General features: G+C 46.7%; 1 protein-coding gene across 2 annotated transcripts; it reads right to left on the minus strand.

Annotated features, from left to right (window-relative positions):
• Nucleotides 1-3,337: 3,337 nt before the first annotated feature.
• On the minus strand, nucleotides 3,338-19,293 carry IRF6 (interferon regulatory factor 6). 2 transcript variants are annotated; one of them, XM_082834786.1, is made up of 8 exons: nucleotides 19,027-19,293; nucleotides 14,420-14,596; nucleotides 10,652-10,856; nucleotides 9,507-9,635; nucleotides 6,929-7,087; nucleotides 5,500-5,892; nucleotides 4,670-4,788; nucleotides 3,338-4,013 (listed from the first exon to the last, which is right to left on the minus strand). In XM_082834786.1, exons 2-8 carry the CDS (start codon nucleotides 14,591-14,593, stop codon nucleotides 3,789-3,791), a joined length of 1,404 nt encoding a protein of 467 aa, XP_082690912.1. In that variant the 5' UTR covers nucleotides 14,594-14,596; nucleotides 19,027-19,293; the 3' UTR covers nucleotides 3,338-3,788. The 2 variants fall into 2 exon arrangements, with proteins under 2 accessions (XP_082690912.1, XP_082690913.1); XM_082834787.1 differs by lacking the exon at nucleotides 19,027-19,293 and adding an exon at nucleotides 15,142-15,219.
• Between the last annotated feature and the right edge of the window lie 8,705 nt (nucleotides 19,294-27,998).

A 27,998-nucleotide genomic window follows, 5' to 3' on the forward strand; every position in this document is an offset into this window, starting at 1 on the left:
GAAGAAAATGTTATTTCACTGAAAGGTTAACTACCAGTGATATGACCCATACCACGAAGGGAAAGAATTTCTTGAGAAAATTCGTATCTGAAGAAATAGCCCAAATTTATTGATACGTGGGCAGGGCAGAGGCTAAGGGAACTGCAGTCACCTACGCTGGAAGTTTCACTCCTGGTTGTACCTTGGTGGCATCTTCAGACTGTGAAGAGACCACTGTAGAGTAAAGGTGGGGCCAGCCTGGAAGGAGGTCCAGCTTGTAGGGGCTCCCACACTAACGTGGAGCCAGAAGCAGAGCAGAAACTAATTTTAGAATCTTTTCCATCCCCATATTTACTTTATTTTCCCATGGTAGTTAGCAATCAGTTTCTGAAATGAAGGACGTATTGAGTTAATGCATTTATTCTAACAATAAATATTTGAGAACATACTATGTACCAGACATTGTGCTAAGGGCTGACAGCAAAGTCCAAGACAAACAGTCCCTACCTCCAGCAAGTCTGTAGTCATGCAGGACACAAACTGAGTAATTACAAGGGAATTGATTATTCTGAAAGAGGAACTATAGGGTGCTATGGGAACATATAGCCAGGGACCTAATTATGTGGGCAAGGGACCAGTCCAGATCCAACATTTGCCCTCCCAATTTACACCTACAGCTAATCTAGTTTAGTGGGGTGGACAGTGAGAAAATGAAAAGCTGGGGACACCACCTAACTCCCTTCCCAGTCTGAAGCAAGGTGAAGGCAAGGAAGTAGAAAACACCAAGGGAATGAGTGGTGTAGCCACCAAAGAAGATAGCAGACTGAGTCTCCAAGAAAGGATACCTGGCATCAGGACCACAGAAGGAGCACTGAGGAGATCAGTGGAGAGCCCTGCATGCACTCTCCCAGTGTTCTGAAAAGGATAAAGAACAAGGAAGAAACTACACTACTGGGTTAAGACTACATAAAACCACTCATCCATTCCTCTAACATATTTATCAGCTTTTCATTACAATCACATACTAAAAGTTCAATCCTTCTTGGCACTTAAGAACACTGTTCTCTACACCCTTTGCCAGCTCACATTTTCTGGGCCCCCACCCAGGTGTACAGCCTGGCTGTTAGCATCTCACAGAATAAGGGGAAGGGACCAGCCCAGATCCAGCAGTTGCCCTCCCAATGTATTTTCTGTGGGTTCTTTTTAACTTTGAGCTTTGCAGATAAGAGACAGAGGGAGCCAGACATCAAGACCAAATCCCTCACTTCACCCACTCAACAGAATGCCCCCAAAATATCAAATTCCTATACCTTGCACATTTCCTGGTCTCTAGAAGCCCAACTTCTGCTCACAGCTGAGCACCTGAGCACCCAGATTTCTCTTGGTCATGCTTTAGTAACAGCAGATTCTACTAGGTCCCTTAGAGACCCTAAAACCACAGCTTAAGCTTTCTAAATAAATAAGTCCATTGCCACTTGTGATTGAGGGGTTTTTGAAATAAAGCTAGCCCAACTTTACAGCTAGCTCAACTACAGTAGCAAGTAGGAGGTGGCCTGCTTTAAGGGTAGCAGACCAGACATGGACTTTCTTAATATGGCATGGCACACATAGGTATCAGTATTCAGGAGGGTTGGAACCTGCAACCAGAGATAAGCATCTTGTTTTCCATTTAGGTCCTGGAGTTTAAATTATGTATAATTTCATCCTAAAAAACAAAACAAAAACAAAACAGAGTCAAAGGGTCAGGGACAGAGCAAAAGTTAATGGATCAGACCAGTTTGTGGCAGCCACAGCTGCAATGTTCTACACCTTAATTGTAGCCATAGCTGCAATGTTCTACACCTTAATCTACACTCCTCATCTTAAATGTTCACACCCAGCTACCTCCAGCAGGAAGGGAGGCAAGCAGGTTTGTGCTAGGTGAGCCATTTCCAGAAAAGCACTGCCCAGCCCTTCTTCACCTTGACCTTAACACATTCAACACCCCATTTTTCCCATCCACAAAAACTCCAAATGACAGGAAGACTGTAAACATCTCCATACAAGGAGGAACTGTCCGTCTCCTCTGTGGTCACAGGAGCTGGTCCTGGATGCCCAGCTCACTCTCAGGTCTTCCTCAAAGAAGGGAAAAAAGAACAAGAGAGTTCTATCCTCTCCAAAGGTTATCACTGAGTTATATACTGTTGACTACCACACACACACAGTGGTACAGACATACCTCATTTTATCGTTTTGCTTTATGGCACTTTGCAGATACTGTGTTTTTTACAAATTGAAGATCTGTGGCAACCCTGCGTCAAGCAAACCTATTGGCGCCATTTTTCCAATAGCATTTTTTCACTTCATGTCTGTGTGTGATGTTTTGGTAGTTCTCACAATACTTAAACTTTTTTATTGTTATGTTTGTTATGGTGATCTGTGATCAGTGATCTTTGATATAACTATTGCAAAAAGATTATGACTTGCTGAAGGCTCAGATGATGGTTACCATTTTTTAGCAATCAAGTATCTTTATTTATTTTTAATTAATTATTTATTTATTTATTTTTGGCTGCATTTGGTCTTTGTTGCTGTGCGCGGGCTTTCTCTAGTTGCAGCGAGCGGGGGCTACTCAGTGCACAAGCTTCTCATTGCAGTGGCTTCTCTTGTTGTGGAGCACGGGCTCTAGGCGTGCAGGCTTCAGTAGTTGTGGCTCGCAGGCTCTAGGGCGCAGTCTCAGTAGTTGTGGCGCACAGGCTTAGTTGCTCCGTGGCATGTGGGATCTTCCCAGACCAGGGCTCGAACCCATGTCCCTTGCATTGGCAGGCAGATTCTTAACCACTGCACCACCAGGGAAGTCCCCAAGTATTTTTAATTAAGGTATGCACATTTGTACTTTTAGACATAATGCTATTGCACACTTAAAAGACTACAGTATAATGTAAACATAACTTTTATATGCACTGGGAAACCAAAATATTTGTGACTTGCTTTATTGCAATATTCACTTTATTGCAGTGGTTTGGGACTAGCCCTGCAATATCTCCGAGGTATGCCTGTATTTCAGTGGTGATAAGTTGAAAACCTGACAGCCAATTCTTCTACAGAATCCCTAAGCCTCTACATCAACACCTTCCCCTTACAAGCTCACTTTGTGAGTTTTTACTCCACAGGCTGGGTGACTTTCAGACTTTGGCACCTATTTCTATTTAGATATCTAGCTTGGTTCCCAAGCAACCAGCCGGCGCCCCTCCCTCCCTCTTCCCCCATCAGGGAGCCAGCTTACTATACTAGCAGAACAGGTCAAACGGAGATCAATCCTGGACAAATCAGTGCTTGAGGGAACTTTAATGAAAGCAAAAAAAAAAAAGTGGTGCAAGAACAAGGCAGAAATGTTCTGTTCCAGGCAGTTTTGCCTTGTACAAGTAGAAGGAAGTCACTGAGTCAGAGTTTTAAAGCTGGCATTATTTCAGGCATCATTCCAACTCCTTCGTTTTACAGTAATGAATCTGAAGCCCAGAGGCTAAATGACTTGGTTCAAGGTCACACCACTGGAAGCAAAGCTGCAGCTAGAACCCTGGTGTCCAAACTCCCAGGCCAAATCTCCTTCTACTACATTACACTACCATGGGGAGGTTTAAAAAAGAAAGGGAAAGTATGAAGGGTGATTTTTCCATAAATTAAATCAACTTTAAAAGCTAGGCATATTTGGAGAGTCAGAGAGTACTAATATTGTTAGAAAGAAGAAAGGTTTAAAAGCTGGTTAAATCTAATAAAAAATATCCATATGTACAATATTGTAAAAAAGAGAAGGAAGATGGCATTCATGATTACTGGGCTGGCAGGGCAGGGGACAGTTGCATGCTGGGGGTGGGCTGCATGGGCTGCCAGCTTTCCTGGGTTTGCAGGATGCGGTACAGCTGCTTCAGCTGAGCAACAATGTTATCCTTGATGTCTGGAGTTGAGATCTGCAGGCGGACACTGCCACTGTCAAAGGATCGCGTGAAATCACCAGAAAACATCTCATAGATCATCCGAGCCACCACTGGAATGACCTGTTCAGGACACAGAGCACACAGCTATCCACTGAGGAAAGGGTATTTTTAAACAGCAGGAGGGGCCCAAGATTGACGGAAGGACCAGTGAGGCTGTGGGGAACCCACCACTTTAATGTCTAGATACAGACTATGCCTTCATCTCTCTGGACCATCCTGCCAAGGTTCACTTTAGAATCTGGTTCAAATGAAGGTAAAGTACCTAGAAGTAGCATCACATCACATGCCTAAATAAATAACTGCTTATTTAGCAAGACTTTTACCCAAATTTCATCTGCTGCCTGTCTTGATGCACAAATCCACAGCCAGACCCAAGTGGTCTTGCTGCCATTTTCCAGAATGAGAACACGTTCTTACAAGTACCTCAAAAGGTTTTACTAAAAGAGCTAGAAAGAGTCATATCCTGTTAGGTTTCAGCAAGACTCTAACGTCAGTAAGAGAATAAGGTCTCCCCTGAATCAGTCACTTGCTTTGAGGACACTGTATTCTCCAGCCTGGTCCTACTTTGTACAACGTACAAAGCTCAGGTTGCTACATCTGATGTGATTAAAACCCACAGAGGCTGATGGATCCTCACTCAGGGCTCAAGCCCAGACCTAGGGGCTAAAGCATTGATAAAAAGGCAAAGAGTTGTTGACACATTATTATCTCCTCACCTGAACCAAGATGAGTTTCCTTTCCTGAGGTTTCCCATCTGGCCATTCTTCCCCAAAGCATAAGTAGATCTCAAATGGTGGCTGTTTCTCTATCTGTCCTTTCTGGTGGGCAATGAGATCTGCAGAACATGGAAGAGCATGGAGTTTGGGGTACCGGGTCATTCCACACCTACTCAGTAAACACTTTCTTTTATACTGTCCAGAATAGTAGCCACTGGCCACAACATGTGGGTATTGAATTTAAATTCATTAAAATTAAATAGTTCCTTAGTCACATTAGTTACATCTACATACTCAATAGCCACATGTGGCTAGTGGCTACCATATTGAACAACATAAATATAGAGCATTTTCATCATTTCAGAGAGTTCTATTGGACACCGCTTAAACCAGACTTAGGGTTCAAATCACATTGGAAAATTCACATCTCAGTGCTCTCCCTAAATATGTCTGCTTAAATTTGCCATGCAAATGTGTCCCAAATGAGAAGAGTATATGTTTTGCTGATTATGATGAACAGGGTCACCTTCCAAAGTTAAGGATAAGCTGGTAGAATGTGGGGAGCAATAACAAGGCTGTCTTCTTCTGCCAATAAAGGAGCCATAACCACCTAAAACTGGCTTCAAATGCACAGCTTTGGAGTGGAACACCCTTCTTTGTTGCCCAGGTCACTTTTGTTTTTCAGAATCAAGGTCCCCTTCTACCGTGACTTCTTCCAGAAGAAACTGTTTGGTTAAGATCTTTGCAGAGATAGGAAAGGGGGGAAGGAAGGAGGAAGACATACTTGTAGGGAGCAGTTCCCATCATCAATGGTCTGAAAAAAGACTCACCACTAAGGAACGTTTCCAGACAAAACAGTTTGACCTTCTTTTGTCTCTCGATCAGGTTGGGGGCAACAAGCGATGGGGCACATGGCCCAGACCAGTACACCTTGCACTGGCACAGCCTGATAGCATAGATGGCATGACCGCTGACCTCCAGGATCAGTCCTCTGTCCATGACGTCTAGCAGTTTGCTGGTGAACAGCTTCTGCTTCTCATTGGTGATGTGCTCCGGACCTGGGAACTTGACCTGCTCCAGGCTGACGGGACCAAAGAGCTCCTCCTGGTCAGGCATGGGACCCAAGTCTCCATAGAAGAGCCTGCAGCCCTGGGGGTTGCTCACCGTCATGGTCTGTGCATACTCCTTCCCACGGTACTGAAATTTGATGTCCAGGTCAGTCACTGCAAGGTGAGGGGGGACAGTGAGAGTCCTGCTCTGCTGCTCTGCCCATCCATCCCTAGGACTCATGCAAGTCCATCAAGATCAAGCCACCTTTCAACCAGCATTCAGGAAGGCCATTGCCATAGTTATCCTTCCTGCAACAAAGGGAGACATCAACATATCCCTGGAATATTCACTCAAGAGGCTGCCTTGAAGCAAACAGCTCAAATTCCATCTATACTATCACTGTTCAGTCACCACACCCTAACAGCTAGAATTTCTCCAACCAAACTTCTGGGTCCTGGTCTCCCCATTTTGTACTGACTGAGTCTTTACATCAATAGGCATTGGAAGGAGCTGAAAACTAAGGCAGCATCTGGTTTGTGAATCATTTTTGACTCACTGTTTAAAGAAACCAGAGGAACAATAAGAAATACCAAGGCATATTTCTGAAAATTACACAGATGAGCACACACTGTTGATATGTTCTAATAATATATCACAGAAGGACACAGTGCACAACAAAGTAAATTTTCACTCAGCAAGTGTCCATTGAACCCTATAGGTCTTATCAAAGCTATCAGCCTCTTGGACAAAATGCTAGTACTCCCCTGGCACCTCCCCTACCATATGTAGTGTGAAAGGGAGGTGCAATGACAATGATTCTTCACTGAGATCAATTTGTACCCAATTCAGAAAGAGATTTTCTCTGGGTCCTAAAGTCCCTCAAAACCCAAGAGCCTCCTTGATCAAATCCAGTCATTAACTTCCCCAACCCACAACTGACCTTGTCCTCAAATCCCCTGGGCAAACTGATAAACCCAGGCCTTCCACCCACCTAATAGGTGAGTAACCTAGAGCTGCACAGCACCAATCAGAGAACCCCCATGGGCAAGTAGGTATGGGCTGGTGACTCATCAGCCAGCCAGGAACCAGACACAGAGGCTGCCTGGGGGACTATTCTATACATGGCAAAGAAATGGAGGCAGAAGGTGGGGCAGGAAATGGACTGTAATAGGAGCTGAAGATCCACCTAGAATATCAAGGCTCACTTACTTGGGAGAGAGCTGATCCACAGCTCTGGAGAGCTATAGAAAGGCTGTATAGGTGCCTGGGGTACTTCCATCTCCAGAGGTTCCGTTTTGGGCCACACTGCTTCGGGGCTGCAGTTGCCCACACTGCAGTTGCCCACACTGGCTGGTGCTATGGGAGAACCTAGAAAAGAAGGATGTGGGTGAGCAGGCAGGAGCACCACACGTGCATATCACCTGGGTCCGAAGCTCTCAAATCTAAAAGGTCCAACACTGGACCACAACTCAGTGTGGCAGCCCATCAGTAATTCCCCCAACAAACACCAAAAGAAATAAGGTTCCCCTGCTTCTGCTTCCTAATCTTATTAGTTCTCTCATAAACTCATAATTTTGAAAACATGCATTTGCTGATGATTAACAGACAAGTGGGTACTCTCTGGGGTTAAATTAGAGCAGGCATGAATGAGAGATTCCCTGTTACAAAATTTGAACCCAGCGATTAAACAGAAACTGGTTGTCTTCCATAAAATGAACTCAACTAAATTGACTGATTAGCTTCGAATAAGTGTTAATGTATAGAAATTCCTTTAAAAACAAACACATACTTTTTTACATGCATGAAACATCTGGAAGGATACTCAAGAACCTGGAAAGATCTGTCTCCTCCAGGGAAGGAACTGTTCAGACAAGTTAGAAGGAAAACCTTTCAGCTGATTTCCTTTTTGTACCATTATGAATTTTAAACCATGTAAGAGTATTATTTATTCAAAAGTATCTAGTTAAAGCTTTTAAAAGAGAGAATGAAAAACACATCCTATATCCCTGCTATTGTCAAAGTTGGCTCACTCCAAAGTTTACAGATTTTTCCTCCTAGCCTCACCTTTTAAGCATCTATTCTTCAACAATTCTTCCTCTGCCCAACAGCTCTGAAATCACAGAGGTTAAGGTTTCTTTGACCCTTTGTGTACGAGTCTGGTTATATCTATGTATTTTACTTTTTTATTTTCAATATATGTTCACATGTTTCCATAAAGGATCCAAGGTGGCCCATAACATAAGGCCACACAACATAAGCTTTAAAAAAACATGAGGGGGGGGCTTCCCTGGTGGCACAGTGGTTGAGAGTCCGCCTGCCGATGCGGGGGACACGGGTTCGTGCCCCAGTCCACAAGCTGCGGAGCGGCTGGGCCCGTGAGCCATGGCCGCTGAGCCTGCGCATCCGGAGGCTGTGCTCCGCAGCGGGAGAGGCCACAGCAGTGAGAAGCCCGCGTACCGAAAAAAGACATGAGAGGCTCCCCTGGTGGCACAGTGGTTCAGAGTCCGCCTGCCGATGCAGGAGACACGGGTTCGCGCCCCGGTCCGGGAAGATCCCACATGCCGCAGAGCGGCTGGGCCCCTGAGCCATGGCCGCTGAGCCTGTGCGTTCGGAGCCTGTGCTCCACAACGGTAGAGGCCACAGCAGTGAGAGGCCCGCGTACCGCAAAAAAAAGAAAAAAAAAAAGGGAAATCAGGATTCTGGAAATGGGTTGCATCCTTTTAAGGGGTGAGAATAACAGAATGAGTCAGCCAAAGATTTGGGAAAGGATCTCACATTTCCAAATGTCCAAATCTTAAAATTGCACCAAGTGGGAATGTAGCTGTAGCAATATTAACCTGAGAGAGCTCTATGGTCGTTGTCTTTACTCATCACTTGGTTGCAAAGTTATAAATGACAGGGTAAGTGAAGGAGGGCAAGTAGACAGATAGGAGTCATTTCCTGATTCTCAAGAGAAGGGGCATCACCTAGAGTAGGGTACTCCAAAATCCTACAGGAATCATCTTGATATACTAAATTTTCTAGGTGGCAAAAGTATCTCATTTGACCCTAGCAGCCAGATGGAACTTAGAAAAGTAGTGGAAAGCTACTCAACTGAATGCAAGTCATATGACTAGGAGCATGTCAGTGAAAACTTCAAGTGAAGATGCTGTGGAAGAGCAATTCACCTTGTGTTTGAGCACCCTCAGAATGTGCAATGGGAGATGCAGTACCTGCTCTGTCTCACAGTGACCCTGCAACCTCTAAACTCATCCTTCCTGGGAAGTTGAATTCAAAAAGTCAATTTAAAAAAAAAGATAAAAGTCTCTAGTAGATAAATCTTATCAGAGCCTAGTATTAAGAGCTGTAGAGCCACAAGTTTCCCATGATACAGCCTTAGCAGACGCTGTTAAGGCAGTGACAGAAAATGTATACCGAGGGAAATAGCAGAAGAGTTTGCCTACAGTTCACGAAAATGATCTCTGCACTTGGCCTGACGGAAATCAGCAAAATTTATAACAGCTTGTGTATTTGTATGCGGGATTGAGAATGAATTTAATTTTTTAATTTCTCTGAATTATCACATAAGATTCAGAAGATGCTCTCTCTGCCTAGAAGCCATCCCACTGGGATAACTATGCCTACGGAGTTCCTTTGCCTATGACTCCTACTTGCTAACGGACTGGCAGCCTGGTCACAGGGCCTGGTCGCTGCTCCCAGTGCAATGGTGGATATGGTGTCAACGGTTGCAAAATCAAAGCCCCTTACATCCTCTCCATGCCTCTGTCCCACCCCCCACCCCACTCACCATTGATGTTCAGGAAGGGGAAGGTGTCCTGGATGGGAACGTGGTGCTGTGACTGGTCCAGCTCATCTTCCTCATCTTCTTCATCCACATCATTATCTTTCTCATCCCAAGGAGCAGATCCAGTGGATCCTACCCGAGAAACAGACACACACAAAGGTCACAGGTGAGCCGCTCACCTTGCACTGTCATCCCTGCAGCTGACCCACTGTTCAAGCTAGGCACTGCCAGCACAGAGGCTCCTTGGGTTCAGTGTGCACCCTCAATGCCAAAGAGTGGGAACCAAGGGTGTTCACCCCACTCCCAGCTCCTCCTACGGAGCCCCAGTGCAAGCTCTCATCCCCTCCCCTATCCAGGAGCTGCAGACCCTACTCCCTTCTAGAAATCTTTTAATTCCTACTCTAAACCCCTTTCTACACATTAGCATCCCTTCTAAGGACCCAAGGAGCACAGCTTCTCTCCTTTGTAAGCTTAATGTGAAGACAGACCCTTCCCTCATGGCAGAGCCTCACTAGATTCACTGGAGGTCAAGTCTAAATAATCTGGCTCTTAGTCGGAACTTGCTAAACATTGAGTAAACATAGGGATCAGGTGGTATTCTCCTAGGAAAAATACCATACAAATTAAATGATCACTTACTCATCATTTATAAAGAGAACTTAATAGCCTTCATAATGTCATGTCAACTGATTCTTAGAACAGCCTTTGAAATACGCAGGAAAGATGAGAACCCAGATTTTATAGTGGAAGAAGCTGAGGCTCAAAAGGTTGAATGACTTGATTCAATGTCCCACAAGTAGTGAAATGGAAAGAACGAGGTTTATAACTCAGACCTTCTAAGTTTTAATCCCTCCTTCTTCTAAACTATCTGGCCTCTCTTCTCAGTGTTGAGTCCCAAGAGAAGTTATTTTTTTACAGAACTCAATACCCCCTCTTCTTTCTAATGCTTTACTGTTCCACTGGGTGGGCAGGAAGACTTTGCTGAGTTTATATCTTTTGTTCTCTGGGTTCTTTCTAGGGACAGGATTTCTTGCTTTACCAGTCTTCCACTTTGTAAGCGAGGCGACTTTCAAGTCGACTATCGCTTTAAGGGTCCAGCCCGGAACCTGGCACACTGTCCACCTTCTCCGCAGCAGCTGGGGTCTCACCTGGGTTAATGATAGAGCCCTGGGGCTGGGGGATGTCACACACTTGATATATCTTCACTGGGTTCATGGGCACCTCCTTGGTGCCGTCGTACATCAGGTTGAATTCCCTGCTCTTGTTGAGCGCACAGCGGAGCTGGGCCTTCCATTTAGCTGGGTCGGGGTCATCCACCCCTTCCTGGTACTTCCCTGTCTCCACAGCCCAGGCCTGAGGGATAGGAAACTGCAGTGAGTGCCTGCTTGTTGCCCAGAAACACTGGAAAGTGTGCCCGCCCTCCCTCATACAGACACAGATACACACAGCCCTGCCTGACCGCCCCATCACCCCAACTCCAATTTATAGAGACTGCAGCAGGAAACACCACGCTGGGGACCAGGCAAGCCAGGGCCTGAGAGAAATTAAGCCAAATGCAAATACAATATTTTAAAAAGAGGAGCCTCGTCTCAAGTGCTTATGCCAGCATCATCTGTCAAGACTACAATGGCCATAATGAAGGGTTGAAAATAAAGAAAAATCTGGAACAAATATACACCAAAATACTAACGGTAACTTTTGGATAGCAAGATTTCAGGTAATTTTGTTTTGTTTTGACTTATTTTTCACATGAATTGCTTATATAATAAGAAGAGAAAGGGAGATGGCGTATGATATGAAGAATTTAGGCTTGCTGTTCCCTCTCCCTTCAGTCTTCCATCTTATGCACAAAAACTGTTGAAACCAAGTACCTTTAGGAGTAGCAGACCATAGGAGGGCAGGAAGCACACTCTGGGGGTTCAGCCTGCCTCAGTGGGAGGCTGAGGGCATCAAGTCCTAATAAACTCACACCACCTGCCTTTCCCTGCTTCCTCAAACTCCCACATTGGGAACATTTTGCTGGGAACACCAGCGGCTGGTGGCCTGGGCCAAAACCAGTGTGGCCCCGCCTCTCTGGTTTTCAATTTCCAGGTCTAACAGGCATTTATGTGTCTGTTCACGGGATATCAGCCCTCCCCCATTGTGAACATATCTCAGATGTCTACACTTTCTTCAGGGCTTGTGACGTATGTGCTGGTGCAGAAAAGGGGGATGTCTTTTGCAGAGGACTCAAGATCAGGAAGTACACGGCAGCTTGTTCAAGTGGACAGGGCATATCGCTTGTCCAGTCCCAACTCCCCGCCTCCGCTCCTGAACGTAGACTACTTCCTCAAGCCGAAAGGGAATTTTTCTGGCCCCATCCTTTGAGCTCTCTGGTCTCCCTCAGTCAACCCCTGCAGAGCCTCACAATCACGAGGAAGCTTCTCCCAATAGCTGAGCTAAATCCTTCTCCTCCAATTCACTCATTTCTTCTTATCATCTTCTCAGACCTGGGGGCTCCTCCACTTGACGTGCAGTATGGAATGAAGCGGTCTGACAAAGCTGCTGCCCTTGGGCACTCAGCAGGCTCCATTCCATCCAACCCCCGTAGGGGATTTCAGCCTCACCAGTCCCTAGTGTCGGAGAGGCACATCTCCAGTTGCACCTGGCAGTACCTGGCTGCTGCCTCCTCACGTTTTCCCCTCTCTTTGTTGGATCCTCCGTGCCCGCTCCCCCTCTGGCCCCATCCAGCTGGCTTGGGCTGTGCTGACTTTGGCCCAGGTCTGCAAGCTTTCTGTGGCTCCCTGAATCCCTGCCCCTCCACAGAGAGCAGCCAGACTAACATCCTGCTCACAACACAGCCATTCCCCAGGGCCCACTCAGATGATGCAGAGAACCTGAGGCTGGGGCAGCAGAGGGTGGTGCCCACCACGTGACAATCGCTGTGCTTTATAAACATCCCTCATTCAAACCCATTCTGAGTCTTGCTTCTGAGATTCTGGTCACTGGGCAGGTCCCTATTTCTCTTCCTAAAATGGACACAAGTCTCTGCATTTTTATGGCAATGTATGAGTCCCTTCCCATACACTGATTTCACTCAATTCTCACAACAATCCTGTGAGGCAGGCAAGACTGGTTTTAGCCCCATTTTACTGAAGGGGAAGCTAAAGCCCAAAGAGATTATGTGACTTGTTCAAGACCACACATGCAAGTGATGGTAGTAGGATCTGAAGCCAGGTCTTCCAGCTCCTGGTCAGGAGGGGCCGTCTGATAATGGGGGAGCTGATAGGCCTGGGTTCAAACCCTAACCCCACCACTTACTGGCTGTGTGACTTGGGCAAGTTACATAGCCCCTCTGAGACTCAGCTTTTGCATCTATAACATGAGGGTGCGCCCCCCTTACAGTGTTGTCGAGAAGCAAATGAGATAACGGACCTAGGGTAGGCAGCGGGCACCCACTTAATGCTAGTCAGAACTGCCCACACCCCATATCCTGCCAAAGGCCTGTCAGAGCTTGGGATCTGTGAAAGCACCCTCACTCTTCTCCTGACACCCAGGCCCTCCCTTAGCATTCTGCAAACAGATACACAGATATAAGTAAGACAAAGCAGCTTCCCACAGCCAATTTTTCCTCAAGCCCTAAGCATACAGAACATTCTCACCAGTGGAGCTTTCAGGAACCAGCCTCCTCCCCCACGGCCAGCCACCACCAGGCACTTTAACAGCAAGTCCAGTTTCAGACCAAGGCCACAGCAAGAGGCCAGCTGGGCCAGGGCAGGCCCATCCCCCTCTGATGCCAGCTCCAATAATTGGTGCTGATTTACGGATGTTTTCCTTACCACTTTCATGTCATTATTTAATTTTTACATTAAAAGCATTCATTTACTTTCTAAGTATTCACAGGCCAATTTTTTCTCTACCTCTCATCTCTACACCCAATATAACTGAGTTGGGTGGGAAACAACTCTAAGTTGGCTCTCCTTTGAGGTATGAGCCCACCTTTCCCGGCCCAGTCTCAGAAAGAACCTGGAGCATCAATCTTGAGGGGCTCAGGGTAGGGACTGCATTTCACTTCTGACTTCCAGCTTATAGTCACGGAAGAAATGGGGAAACTCATTTCTCCGTGTCTTGGGAGCGCAGGAACTAAAGCTACTCATGAGATGGAAGACTGACCGGCACAGAGAAGCTGGTCTGGAGCAGAGGCATGGGCTGCGGAGTTACAAACCACATAACACCCCTTCCCACAACTAGCTTCCCACCTACTTCTGTCTTAGACTTTGGTTTCACTTACATTTTATGAAATGCCATGTGATTCAATCTTATTTTCAGTGAAGCAAAATAACTCTCACATCAGAGCTACTCTTCAGTTAAGAAAACATATTTGTAGAATAAAAACCTGTAATTAAATCGCCTTTCATTCTTAAGTGGAGGTTATGGATGGGCAAAATGTTTTAACATCAAAAGAAAAACTTGCAAAGGGCCCTCGACACCCATGCTACAGGCTGTTAGGAGCCTGCTAACACTCAGTAGCTGTGCCCTGATCTGGACAGCCATTCCCGGGCCAGAGCAAGAGCCCTGAGCGAATGAAGGGTTGATTGCTGGCTGACCCTTGGGAGCTCTAGAATAACCACAGCATACACGCACTTACAGGAGTTTAGCCAATCACACCTGGGATCCCTTGGGATGTGAGTTGAGTAGCTTTGACCAATGGGAAAGAATAAACGGCCTCAACCATAACAGACAAGCCCCAACAAGAGAAATTACTATGCCTGCTAAGTTTGCCCCCGCCCCACATCATAAACATTCTCTTTGTGGCATGAGCATTTTGGATCTAGTACCTTCTTCAAGCCAAAATTGAAAACAGAAGAACAAAAAGCCAGAAAGGTCTGAGAGAACTGGAAAACACTTCAAGTCAGATGGCAAAAGAATACCTTTACCTTGAAAATGGTATTTTCCTCCTCCTGTTGGGGGCTATGCCGGGTGGCATGTTTCCAGGGAATCTGGAAGCGTTTGGAGTCCCTATGTAGCCAGATGAGCCCAGGGTACAGGCCACTATCCACTTGGGCCACCAACCAGGGCTTCAGCCGAACTCTGCGGGGGTGGAGAGCCATGATCTGGGTTGGCGGGAGGGGGAAGAAATGGGGAGAGGAGAATTAGGCCAGCCCCTGGGAAAAGTTCCCAGCCACTGTTCCCATATGATAGAGCTACAGTTTCACTAGATTACAGCAAAGAAACTAAATATGGGAATAAACTGTGCCAGGTGGGGAAGAAAAGAAAACAGGTTAAAAGGTTCTTTTGATTCTTATTCCAAAGCCATTTATTTTTCATGCTCTAGCCAAATCAGACTTATCACGTAAGTAGATCACATTTCTTCTATTTAAATCCTGAGGCAGAAAAATAAAGAGATGATGTCATCCCTGCTGGAAAACAGTCCTTCCGCAAGTACCAAGGGAAGAGAAGAGAAACTGCTCTTTTCAATCTCATCTCGGGAGAAGGAAGAAAAAAGTTATGGAAACAGCAGGTATATAGGCAAGAACTTGAAGCATGCTCTCTTCTTAGACAACTAAGGTGAATGGGAATATTTTAGTAAGAAATGACAGCATCGTGATGAGAGAGAAGTAGGCGAGGGATGGTCCCTGGTTCCAAAGTCCTCACTTACATAGATGAGCAGGAAGTGTATCCACAGGGATCTGAGAGCTGGGCCTCGAGTCAGTTTTCCTTTCTCTGGGCCACCCAAATGCGGGGTGGGGGGGGTCTGAGCTGGTTATCCCCACGACAATCCAGTGTCTAGGAGAAGGCTTGGGAGCACTGGAGACAAAGTGTAAGAACCCTGCCCTGTATCTGAGTCTGGTAAAGCTAAGATGCCCTAGAATGATCAAATACCACAGTTCCTAACCCTATAGAATACTAAAACCAGTCATAAGACAAGCTCTGTACTGCTAGGACAGCCTCCTCACCTGGGTCTGTTTACCTCCCCACAGAGGCTGAATTGAACTGATTGGTTGCTGGAGCCAGCCTGGGTAAAGTCTGCAATTGATTCTCATAAAGGGCATAGCGTAGCAGATAACATTCGGTGGCAGCCAGCACTCAACAGCGGGAAACAAAGGCCTGCCCAGATTGGGTGCCTAAAGGAAAAAGCAGTTACCGGAGAAGTGTTTGCCTGGGGTGTTGTGTTTAGATTTTTTGGCGTTCTCATTTCTCTTTGTTTTTACTTAGGTGAGAAAGACAGGCCTGCAAAAGAACGTTCATTCAACAAATATTTGTCCGTCAGCTACTGTGTGACAAGAGCGACATTAGTTACTAAACACAATGTCCTCATCAGACTCCCTGAAGAAATCCACATTGGAATTGCTCAAACATCCACTGACCTGAGAAAAGGAAGATAAATAAGTCACCTTCCCACCCAGAAAGATTCCCACCTGGATCGCGGGTTCAGAAACCAAACCAGCTGAGTCAGCCGAAGGCTTCCCCCTCGGAGGAACTTAGCTTAAGGGGTGGGTCCTAAGGCCACTTCTCTCCCCAGCCAGGCCCCCAACAAACGGGAAAACTCAAACCCAGCTCGGTCACTGGCACTTTAAGAACACGGCAGGACCTGCTCTCACCTGAGCCTTCTGACCCAATTACCAAATTCTGCAACTGAAACCTTCCCCCCTGGGAGCAGCTCACAGTGGGCAGGTGAGGTAGCACTCGGTATTCAAGGGCCCCCCACCCCCACGTTCTTGGCCTTGATGTAGATTGCTCTGTAGGACAGCAAAGTCAAGCTATCAAACCACAGAGAACATTTACCTTATAAGGAGGAGGGAATGCATATTCTCCCCAGGGCAAGTTCTAGCCTTCTCTTCCTCAGTCCTGGCCTGCGGGAAGGGGGATGGGGTAAGGGAAGAACAAAGAGAACAGGGAAATGGGCAGCAAACTGGTCCACCCAGTGAGGGGCTTTCGAGAATTTCTGTTGCAATATTGGTCAGTCTTGTGTCGAGGCCCGGCAGACACGTGAAATCCACCTCTTGACAGATCATGGGCTTTGAAGAAAAGGGCTTATCCTAGTTGATCCACAGCACATCAAAAAAAAATTAAGGCAACCAGGCCAACGCAAGGAACTGCATAGAGTGACGGGGAGGGAGAGGCAGCCGCCCTTAGAGGTCGATGACTAAGATCTAGAGCCCTGCGTTCTCAGCGTTCTCCCAAGATGGCAGTACACAGGAGCAACGCTGCCCCAGCCTCCTCCTCCTCTATGCCCCACCTCCATCACAGCTAACCCTCTCCACCTTCTGAAAGTCCACCGAGATCTCCTCCACCAGCCACCCAGCACCTAAGACTATAAGAACAGGCAGAGAGGGAAACTTTGGAAGCAACCAAAATCACAGAGAAAAATATCTAATTAGACATTCATAGGCTGCAATATCAAGTAGCCATTAACATCGAGGCATCTGAAGAATGTTTACTGGATTTGGGAAAATGTTTAAATATGTACTTAAGGGGGGAAAAGGCATCATACAATATTGACTGTATAGTAGTATCTCCATCTTGTACCATAACGTGCACTTGTGTACATAAGCACTGAGAATTTTTGAAAAGGGAAAGAAATAATACATCAATGCAACAAGAAGTTCTTAGTGGTTACCTGGTGATAGGACCATGGGTGAATTTTATACGTGCCTAAGTACTTTTATATACAATTCACATTTTCCTACAATGACGTGTTTCGATTCACAACTTAAAAACAAAACACTACAAGTAGTATTTTTTTTAACCACAGGAAGCTAAGACATTTCTTGGCCACTGGGAGATATAAAAGATGATGGCCTTCAGCTAATGAAACCACGGTAACAGCAATCCTCTATCTACATAGGCTTAACAGTTTTTACATGCGCTTTTATTTAACGTGTCTGATTTCATCCTCAAAATGAAATTATCATCCCCATTGTTATCATCCCCATTTTACAGCTGGGTTAACTGAGGCACAGCAAAGTGTTTTATCTGGGGCCTGGACCCAACACTTCTCAGTCAGAGTCTGCTGTACCATATCCTGCCACTGCACCCAGGCTTCTAAGTCCCTCCCTTCTTCTATACACCAAGAAAGTAAATGAAAAACATCAACAAAGATCCAAGCAGCATGGAGGGCCAACGAAGTGGTTAGGGAGGAGACTGCATGACACCCAGCCTTAAACACACCTAAACCAGAGTTCTCTTTCAGAACACTCTCACCACCCAAATCCCAATGCCCACAGAACAAGCTTAGCCTAGTTTAACTCAGCTCTGGTATCTCTAGCTGCCATCACAGCAAAATTCAAGGCCTGTGTCTCCAACAGGTATTCAACTAGCCAAAGAACAAAGATTTAACCCATCCACTCCCCTCATATTGGGCACTGAGCAGGGACACTATCAACCTCCCCAAGGCATAAACCATCCTCTCTCACACCCCCATTCCAGGGAACAGGTCCCCTACAAACACCTGTACTGCCACCTCTGCGGCCCCTGCCCAGACTAGTTTCCAGGAACATGGCCACCCCAAAGCCAAGATTCAGTCGTCAATGGTTTTGCTCAGAGTAAAACACACACCCTCATTTCTTGCAGACAGGCCTCAGGCGTGGTCCTGCTTTTTCCCTTCCTCCTGGAGAGACCTGAAATGCCATCTTCCAAGTTCCCCAGTCTTTCCTCCATTTAGTTTAGCCCTGTTTAGGGGTAAACTCTGGACCTCTAGCCATAATTCCCACGCCCTGCCTCCCTGCTTGATTGAAGTTGGGGGCTGGAGAGAGGGAGCTACAGGGTACAGGTGCTGCTGTCACGCATTATACAAATATCGAAAACCACTCTCCTGGGTCAGCACCAGCCTTCACCAACCCCTACTCAAACGCCTTCTTCCTCTCCCTTCCCTGGCTTCCACTTGTGACATCCACCAAGAGAGCAGGGCTGGGGTAGGCATGACCCCTTTGCCACACAGCAGGCTCCCTGTAAACAGTGGCACCCTGGGCCTGCTTTCCAGTCTGGCCTGGAAGACTTTCCCCACTTCTCTATACCAGGCCTCCAGCCCTTTCAGGCGAAGAGGGCCTCACCCCCCGAGCAACCACGCCCGGCGCCACCCTCGCCGGCAAGTAGCTTAGCTACTTGGAAATTCACGGGTGTCTCTCAGGCCCAGGGCAGGGGCCTGACTGTGCTAAACAAATCCCAGGAGAGGAAACAAACTGGCTAAAGTTACTGGCCGCCCCGACGCGCAATTTCCCCAAACACCCACCAAGATCAAGGGCCGGCCGGCCGGCCTGGGAAATCCCCTCTTCGGGATCCAGGGGCCTGCGGAGCGGTGAGCTGGGAGGACCAGCGTGGTGGAGGAGCCTTAGCGCTCCCCGACGGTTGGTGGGTAGGGGCCCGAGAGCCGCACACTCCAGTTGGGCGGGAGGGAAAGGGAGTCGACAGAAGTAGGGGGTCGGTAAGGGCCCAGCGCCCCCGCGCTAGGACCGCCCGAAAGCTACCTGAAGCAGAGCGATGGGCACCCAGCCCTAGAGGGTATCCCCAAACAAACAGATGTCCTTAAGCAAGCTTTCCTCACCCCCACAAACTCTGGAGGGGACGCTTCTTCACCGGCGGGCGTGTCCTCCCTCCCTCAAGCGAGGCTCCAGACGTTGGCGCCACCACCTTTCTTCAATCCGGCTGCCAGAAGCGAACGTCCCTCCGAACCAAGTCCCCAGTTAGGATCACCCGTCGCCACTGCTCTCCTCGGCCGGTTGGGCAAGCAACACCTGGCTCTGCGCAGGTAGGGACTGCAGGCTCCGCTCCCAGTCCCACACCGGCCCTCACCTTCCCCGCCCAGGTAAGCCAAGCTCACGTCAGCGCCTCGCCTCGGGACGCCGCGGACCCATCTACCGTCCGGCCACGCCTCCCAGGTGTGGCCACGCCCCCATGCGTTCAGGATTGGCGGGTTGCGAGAAATATGATACTCTGTGTTCCTGGGCAGCCCAGCCCCCCCCCCCCCAGCCCCTTCCCCACCGCCCTCCCCCGCTTCTAATCCGGGCTGAGAAAATTCCGGGACTGGGGTCTAGACCTGACCCCTTGGCGCTAGTGGTCTTCTGAACTGGAAGCGACTGGGAGGAAAAATAAGTCGAAAAGACTTAGATCTAAGTCGAGAAGGTGCCTCCCTTCCTTCATGCCCCATAATCACCCTGCGGTATGGAGACGGTTAACTACAAATAAGGATTTAGAGATTCTGGGTTGGCCCTAATACCTGTGGGCCTGTATAAGTGGAGTGGGGTATTGGGAAGGGACTCAGGACACTTGGTCCCTTCTGAGGGAAGCCCTGTGGCTTACAGGGCAGGAATTCTGCCTTCACTCTGCCTTTTACCCCTATGACCCTGAGTGAGTTGCTTAGCTGCTCAGTTTCAGTTTCCTCATCTATTCAATGAAAATAATAGTCCTGCCTTTTCCAAATACTATCAGGTAATGATTAAAAGCATGGCCTCTGGAGCCAACTACTGATATTCAAATCCAACTCCATCGGTTACTACAGACTTGGGCAAGTTTTTTAAGCTGTCTGGGCCTCAGTTTCTTATCTGTAGAAGGAGGTAAATAATAGTACCCACCTCAAAGGGGCGTTGTGGGCATTCAAAAAATTGCTTCATATAAAGTGCTTGGAACAGTATTTGGCACTTTCCAAGTGCAGTATAAATACCATTTTTATTGGTGTGAGGATAAAAAGTACCATATTGGCATTGCCTCATGGAATAAACAGACATCTACTGTTACGTGAAATTCAAGGCCTGTATGTCCCCTAACAGGTGCTTGATAAAAGTTCCCTCACCTTTCCCACTGCAGAGAACTCCAGTCCATGTAAAGTGCATGCTTACAGTGAGCTGTGTACTAGCACATGAGATGTGGAAGCACTAGGCTGTCACAGGTAAGAAGGGGCATAAGCAGGGTACTTAGGTTTTGGAGTTTAAAGCAATGAGTTAGAGACCATGATGGAGTAGTGTCATGACTGAATTATGTCCCCCCCCCATTCAGATATTGAGGTCCTATAACCTGCAGTATCTCAGAATGTGATTGTGCAATACTGTGGACTTGATTCCTAGTCCCAACTCAGCCTAGTGACATAGCCAGCAAAGGCCTGGGAAGGCAGCAAGGCCCAGATCCTGACTCAGGCAGCCTCTGTCTCAGTCACTGCTTGTGGCCACTCTTCCCTTCACTCAGGGGAAGGGAAGGGCTATCTCATCAGCACAGCCAGTCTATTACTGCTGATGAGCTCACCGGACAAGCCAAATCTTCCATCTGGCCGAGGGCTGGGCTCCTGGGACCAAGCAAACAGTCCACTGCAGGTGTGTGTGATGGAGGAAGACCACCAGGGGAGTGTCATTTGAGGGGAACCAAAAGCCCAATGGCATACAAGTATGAGTGCACACACGGACATTCACTTTTCCAGTAGCTGAAATTACCGTAACTAAGGTGATTTCTTAGCGATCTTCTTTGGAAGACACATTTTTTTTCTTCTGCTCTGTGTGGCTTGTGAGGATCTTAGTTCCCTGACCAGGGATTGAACCCCGGGGCCACATCAGTGAAAGCTCCAAGTCCTAACCACTGGACTGCCAGGGAATTCCCTGGAAGACACATATTTTAGAATCAGAAAATTTGAGCTGGGAGGGCCCTTCAAATCCTCTAGTCTCGGGATGAGACTGGCTTAGAGATATTTGTTTGACCCACACGTTTTTTGGTTTTTTAAATTTTTTAAATTTTTTGCCTACATTGGGTCTTCGTTGCTGCACATGGGCTTTCTCTAGTTGCGGCAAGCGGGGGCTACTCTTCATTGCGGTGTACGGGCTTCTCATGGCGGTGGCTTCTCTTGTCGCAGAGCACGGGCTCTAGGCACATGGGCTTCAGTAGTTGCAGCACACGGGCTCAGTAGTTGCATCATGCGGGCTCAGTTGTTGTGGTTCACAGGCTTAGTTGCTCCACGGCATGTGGGATCTTCCCAGACCAGGGCTCGAACCCGTGTCCCCTGCATTGGCAGGAGGATTCTCAACCACTGTGCCACCAGGGAAGTCCCCCACACAGTTTTTTAAACATTGGGAGATTTCACATACACATCCAGATCCTTAGCATCTCTTGAAGAGTCAAATGCTCTGGACAGCCTAGGTCAGCATTTCCAACAGGCAACAGCTGCCCATTTAGAGAGAGTCTACAGGTAGCAGTCAGGACAACCCCATCATATTGGATTCACTCATTTACTTTAATCTCCCGATTCTGTAGGCATATGAGTTTGCAACCTCTAGTCCAAATATCCTTTTTTTAAAGGTGAGAAAACTGAGGCCCAGGGAGGTCAAGTGATTTGCTTAAGGTCACATAGCAAATTAGCCACAAAGCCAAGACTAGAACCCAAGCCCAGAGCTCTTCCCGCTTGGACCCTGTTCAGCACCCCAGCCAGACTCTATTCTGACTGTACTGCACTGGTCGTTAAGTTTTTTTTTTAAAGTTGCCCGTGCATCTAGACACTGTCGATACTATGGTGAACAACTCTTGTATCACTCTACTGAAGAATCAATGAAAGGGAATAAAGCCGGAGGAATTAAGGTAGAGATCAGGAGGAAATTTCTGGCTCTTCAAATTATGAGAGCTGGCAATAGGCCACCCTGAAGTCTCCTTTGCTTGAGACATACCTCATCTGCTTGGTCTGAGGAAGAAGAACACCTTGTGAGTCCCTGCAAGGGCTCTAGAGGAATCAGTTCTTCTATGTTCTCAAAAGAGCTGTCACGGGATTCAGACATCCCCAGTATGGCTTGAGCCTGCAGTGTTCCCAGCATTTTGCCCTATGTCCCTGCTCAGGTGAGGCATTACTGAGTCACTTGTGAGCCTGAGTTTCAGGCAGTGAGATGTACGTTTGAGCACAGAGGCTGTGATTCACAGCTACAGGGAATCAGGGAATTTCCCTCTCTGGCTCCCAGGCAACTCTTACCTGGTGAGGAGGGGTCTTTTTCACCACCCTGTGGCTTTAGCCTCTGCAGTATCAAACATATGACAATAAAGCCCAAATGTGACCCAAATCCCACCCTCTTCTTGGCAGAGTAGAGGGCATGGCAACTGGAACCTTTCCCAATGGCTCGCTATAGCGGAGAGTGTTCCTGGAATCAGTGACAACGAATAATCTCAGAGACTGGGCTGCACGTCAGTGGAGCTGCTGAAGAAGGGGTATTAGGGACTTCAAGCTAAACAATTCAATTCTGTGCTCTCTCAGAGGAACTCAGACCCCAGCCAGCCTCTGGAAGGCAATTCTGGAACCCATCACGTCTACCCCCAGTCCTTTCTGTGCCCTGGTTTATCTCTGGCTCCATCAAGTGTTTCAAGGTACTGGGGCCACAGGTGGGCCTAACGCATTGCCTGAACAACAACCTAAATTGTAGTGCACATTGGTGTTGCCCCTTCCTCTGTCCCCTTACCCTCCATAGACTGCATCCTAGAATGCAATCCAAATCCTAGAATCACTGAGATTTCTGCAACGGAAGCTGCAGTAGAAATCCATAAATGAATCTCACTTTCCAACCCAGACAATGAAACAGACTTTGGCTTGGGACTTTAGGAGAATTGCCCACTAAAGTGTTCAGAATTATTTGTTTCTGACTCTCTTCTTATCCTTGGACCAAGCTGAGCACTGGTACGTGTTCTCAGAGAAGCAGCTTTCTTTATTCCAAACTTGGATCTGTATAAGAGGAGGAGGAGGAAAAAGAAGGCTCAGTAACTCCCTTGGAAGTACGTTGCCCACCTGGGGCCCTCGCTCCAAACTTCTTCCCTTCAGCACCAATCTAACAGTCCACTTCCATCTCCCCTGGCAAAGAAAGTTGTCACTGGACCTGCAGATAAAAGAGCCAAACAAGAAGTTACAAGTACCATGAACATGAGGGTTCATAGTCCTGATTTCAAATATGTTTCCCTGTTGGGACAGAGCAGTGTCTTGACTTTGGTCAGCACCAAACTACCTATCCTGTGATTATCTATGGCTACGATATGAGATCGTGGATATGAAAGCTCTCTGAAATTGGACAAGCGCTGTGTGGATGGGAGGGCTTCTCACTGCTATCATCTGCTTTTTGTTTCCTCCTGTAAATCATTCTCTCCAGGCCTCAGTCAAGTCCTTGAGGGCAGCAAGGCACAGGCAAGACAGGAACTCCTGTAAGTCAGGAGCTCCTGGCACAGGGCTAGGGGCAGGGTGATCTCCGTGAGCAGCGGAGAATGTGTTGACTTCAGAAAAATGAGTTACCTGGGGATACAGGATCATTGGGGGTCAGTGAGACGAAAAACTGGACTTCTGTTCAATAAGACTGATTGACCAAATGTGTTTTATCTTGTCTCCCTCCCCAGGCCATTCCAGTAAAATGACAATGAAGGAATAAAAAAAAAGATTTTAACCCACAAGGTTAAGAGAGGACAAAAGCACAGGCGGGGAGATAAGATGGATGAAAGATTTCAACAGAAAATATTAGGAGATGAAATATTATGTTAACAAAAATAAGGAGTGGGGAGGGCTGATATTTTGATTATAAAGGTTTCAGGACTATTTAATTTTTAAAGCAGATATATATAAAATTTAAGAAAAACATTATTATCAGTTTTTTTTTTTTAAAGAAAGAAGAAAGAGCACCTGGGACTCAGGAGAGACCTGGGTGTCAGATCTTTCTTTGGTACTTGGTGACACGCAGAGCTTGTCGCCGTCGCTGTCTGAGCCTGAGCCCCTTTATCTGAAGGAGTTGAACAAATCCCACAATCACCTTCCAGTTCTAACAATTCCTAGTCCTACAAGTAAATTATAGAGGCAGCACTGACGTCCTCAGAAAAACAACCTGTGCTTTGGAATTAGTCAAAAGTTGTCTCAGATTTCCCCTCTTTCAATTCCTAGCTGTGTGAGCTGGCTGGGCCTCAGTTTACTCAACTCATGCATGAGGATACTGCCTATTTCTCAGGACTGACAAAAGGATTAAATGAAATAAGTAAAGCAGCAAATGTATGTTTTCTCCACTGCTGTACCTCCCATATTTAGGCAAGGATCCGGCATAGTTCTGGGCACCAGGCATTGGTTTAATTAAAACCCGAAGAGTTCAGAAATGGGTTACTCTTATATTTATTCTTGGGGCAGGGAGAATGTGAAGCACCTCATTTCTGTTGATTGTATTAGGGGCAAGGTCCAAGTGTGGATATCAGAGCCTAGTATAATTCCTTTGAGGAGAGGTAGCTAACTAAAGGGCAGACAAGGGAGGGCATGAATGAGAGGTTCTTTGACCAAGTACCCTCCATCCTTCCACCCCTCCACTGTGGGAACTTTCTCTTAACAGTGTCCACGTACACAGCCTCAACCTAGACTAGCCTCCTATTCCATTACCTATAGTTCTGCAGAAAAGGTAAGGATGGTGTCCACAGGGATTTCCTCTGTCTTGAGTGGCTCTGGACTGGCACACTGATTTTCCACACTATGGGCTGCCTTCCACACTAACGTCTCCTCATCACTTAAGACTTTGGTTGTATAGCATTCAAACAGGTCATTCAATCTGGATGCTGCTCCTAGACACCTACAGCTCGACCCCCCTCCTCAGTTACCACAGTCTGAATCCCAATTTGTCTGAGTTGAACTGAGGCCTACAAGGTGACTAAATGCCATGGAGGGTTAGCCCAATCCAGGAAGAAAGGGAAGATGTACATACAGATATAAGAGTTCAGTGTTGATCTCGTGTAACCCCTGACCACGAGCACATCCGAGTCAAGATCAAAAAGGATTTATATCTTTTCTAAGACAGACCCAAACCAGAGCCCTGGGTCCATCCCACATGAGACACAAGCATCATTCCTTCATTCATCCTTCAGTAAATATTTATTCAGCGGCTCTTATATGCCAGACAAAATCCCTACCCTCATGAAACTTACTGCCTCCTATTGTTTTCTTTTATTCCTACTGAAGCCCTCTGTTTAAACTTTCGCATGTGTATCCTTCTACTATTGTGGCCCCATCCTATCCCCTACCTTAATCTATCCTAAGCCCCTTTGTGAGCTCTGATCGGTTTACTCTTCTGGTCAAAAACATTCTGTGATTTCCCAATGTTTATTGAATCAAGAAACTTGATTCACTCATCCAACAAATGTTTATTGTGTGTCTGCTATGTGTCAGGCTCTGTTCTAGGTGCTGGGGATACAGCAGTGAGCAAGAGAAACAGATAAAAACTTCTGCTCTCATAGTGCTTATATTCTAGTGGGGGAGATAGACGATAACCAAGATAAACATGTACGATAAGTAAAGCGTGTTAGTTGGTGATAAGTTCTAAGAACAATAAGGCAACAGGTCAGGAAGTGGAGGGGGTGAGGGAGAAGTAAAATTTTAGATAGACTAACCAGCAAGAAGAAGACATCTAAGTAAAGATCTAAGAAAATGAAGGAGGGAACCCTGGGGATAGCAGAGGGAATATGGGTCCAGAAAGGGAGGCTGGCAAGTGCAAAGGCCCTGAGGTAAGAGCACACTTTAAAGGATGAGCAGGGAGGTCAGAATGAGGCCCAGTGTCTGGCAGAGTGAGGAGAGAGGGGAGACGGTTGGCATGTGAGATCTGAGATCTAATAGCTGCAGGTTTTACTCTGATAGAGATAGGGGGCCACTAGGGGTTTTGAGCAGAAAAGTGACGTGGAGTGACTTGTTTTGCAGGATCACTCTGGCTGCAGTGTTTAAAATAAAGAGAAAAGAGAAAATGGCCAAGCAGGGAGATGAGTTGGAAGGCCCCTTGCTGGCCCTCTTCTGTTTGTCCAATCACATCTCTTACTATTCTGCTACCCTGTAGCCCTAACAGACTCTTCTTCCCTGAACACACTTTGCAGCTGCTGACCTATCATCCTTGATGAAGTGGCCTCCACTTCGAATAATAATAACACCTGGAATAACAGCTGCTACTTATCCAGCATCAATAATTCCATTCAATTTTTTAAAAAGTATTGTCTAATTTCACTTACAGACATTATCTCATTTAATGTTTATATTTTGTCCCCACGTATTGGGAAAGCTGAGGCTTTTTACAAGTTGCCACCAATTCGAAGGTCCCTGGGCCCAACCATAAGATAAAGAACAATTGATTCCTCTTTGGTCTCAAGTGGACCATTTGCATCTTTGAGGGTCTCCAGACCATGTGACCCTCTAGGCATTTCCTCACAGGAAGCCTGCACAAAGGGAGAGGGAGATGTTTAAGATGACCCTTAAATGTCAACATTAATTATCTGGATAGAAAAACAGAAGCAAAGGACATTTAAGGCAAAGAAAATAGCACTGCACAGGTTCAGAGGTACCACATGGGATGGTCAGGAAACTGCAGTTTACTGGTGTGTAGCATTTATAGGGATGCATTAGGCAGGAAACAGATGTGGAAGGCCTTGAATGGAATGTCATATCAAAGAGCTAGACTTTCTCCTATTTACAGTGAGGGAACTTTGAAGGGTTTTAGGTAAACAAATAAGTAAACAAAAATATTGTTTAAGTTTGAACAAGGTAAGAGTGTCCGGGAATGTTGAGGACTGTGTCTACTTGGAAAGCCTGCGTTCCTTTTAAAGGAAGCAGCCAGGGTTCTGGCTGATGGTTGCTGTACAGAAAGACAGGCCCAGTTTTGCCACTGGGAAATCTAGATTTTTATATAAAATCTTCCAATTTTTTATATGTTTGCAACAAGTTTTTAAAAAAATTTTGATTATGTATAAAATTTTAATTGTATATAAAACCCCGCATAGCAGCCACCCTCTGGGGGCTTCTGCCTGGAGTATAAGTAAGCTCCAGGAGGACAGGGACTTTGTCTTATTTCCACCGTGTTCTCAGTGCTTGCCACAGAGCCTGGCACACAGTAGGTGTTCATACATGTTTGCTAAATGTATATGTATGTGTTAGTTACTAGTATTCGTATTGTACGCTTGAGGAAACTGAGGCTCATGGAGGATAATAGATGACACGGGAAGTGGCCACACTCAGGTTCAAGTTCAAATCTCTGAACTTGGAAATAGACAAAATGTCTTGCAAGAAAGATGGATTAAGATAGACTAGGAGTAGAAGAGTAGAAACAGCTCTTCGTCAGACCCTTACACCACCCCCCTATCCCCTATCCAGGATGTGGGGACAGCTCAGATGTCCTGTGTGTGACTCCCACTTGATTTTAACCCCCCTGGGAAACTTCTGATCCCGTTCTCTGGGACTGTTTTCCCTCTCTTATCTTATTCAGACCTAGGAATCAGAGATGAGGCAGCCCACTCACCACCTGTCCCTCCCCAGCACAGTGACATCTGTAAAACGTTGAGTTGCTAGCAGTAGCAGTTTCTTCTGGGTATTTCAAATCCAAACAAGGACCCACCAGATCTTGCTGGCCAGGATCCTGAACGACTAAATCCCTAGGGGTACCAGGTAGCTACAAGGCTTTTTCTGATCTAGTTCACTCTTTTACAAACATTATTAGCAGAGCTGCTCATGGCTGCTGCATACGTAGAAATGAAAGGAGGTGGGCTGTACAGCAGAAACACAACATTGTGAAGTAATAA

This window comes from Leucopleurus acutus (genome assembly GCF_964270905.1).
Source record: "Leucopleurus acutus genome assembly, chromosome: 2".
NCBI lineage: Eukaryota > Metazoa > Chordata > Mammalia > Artiodactyla > Delphinidae > Leucopleurus > Leucopleurus acutus.

Excerpts from the sequence above, each read along its gene's own strand:
- IRF6 (XM_082834786.1), bottom strand. The coding sequence starts at position 14,593 with ATGGCTCTCCACCCCCGCAGAGTTCGGCTGAAGCCCTGGTTGGTGGCC. Across the intron at positions 10,857-14,419 it reads AGGAAAATACCATTTTCAAG|GCCTGGGCTGTGGAGACAGG; the intron begins GTAAAGGTATTC and ends CCTATCCCTCAG. Across the intron at positions 4,014-4,669 it reads GGAAACTCATCTTGGTTCAG|GTCATTCCAGTGGTGGCTCG; the intron begins GTGAGGAGATAA and ends TGTCCTGAACAG.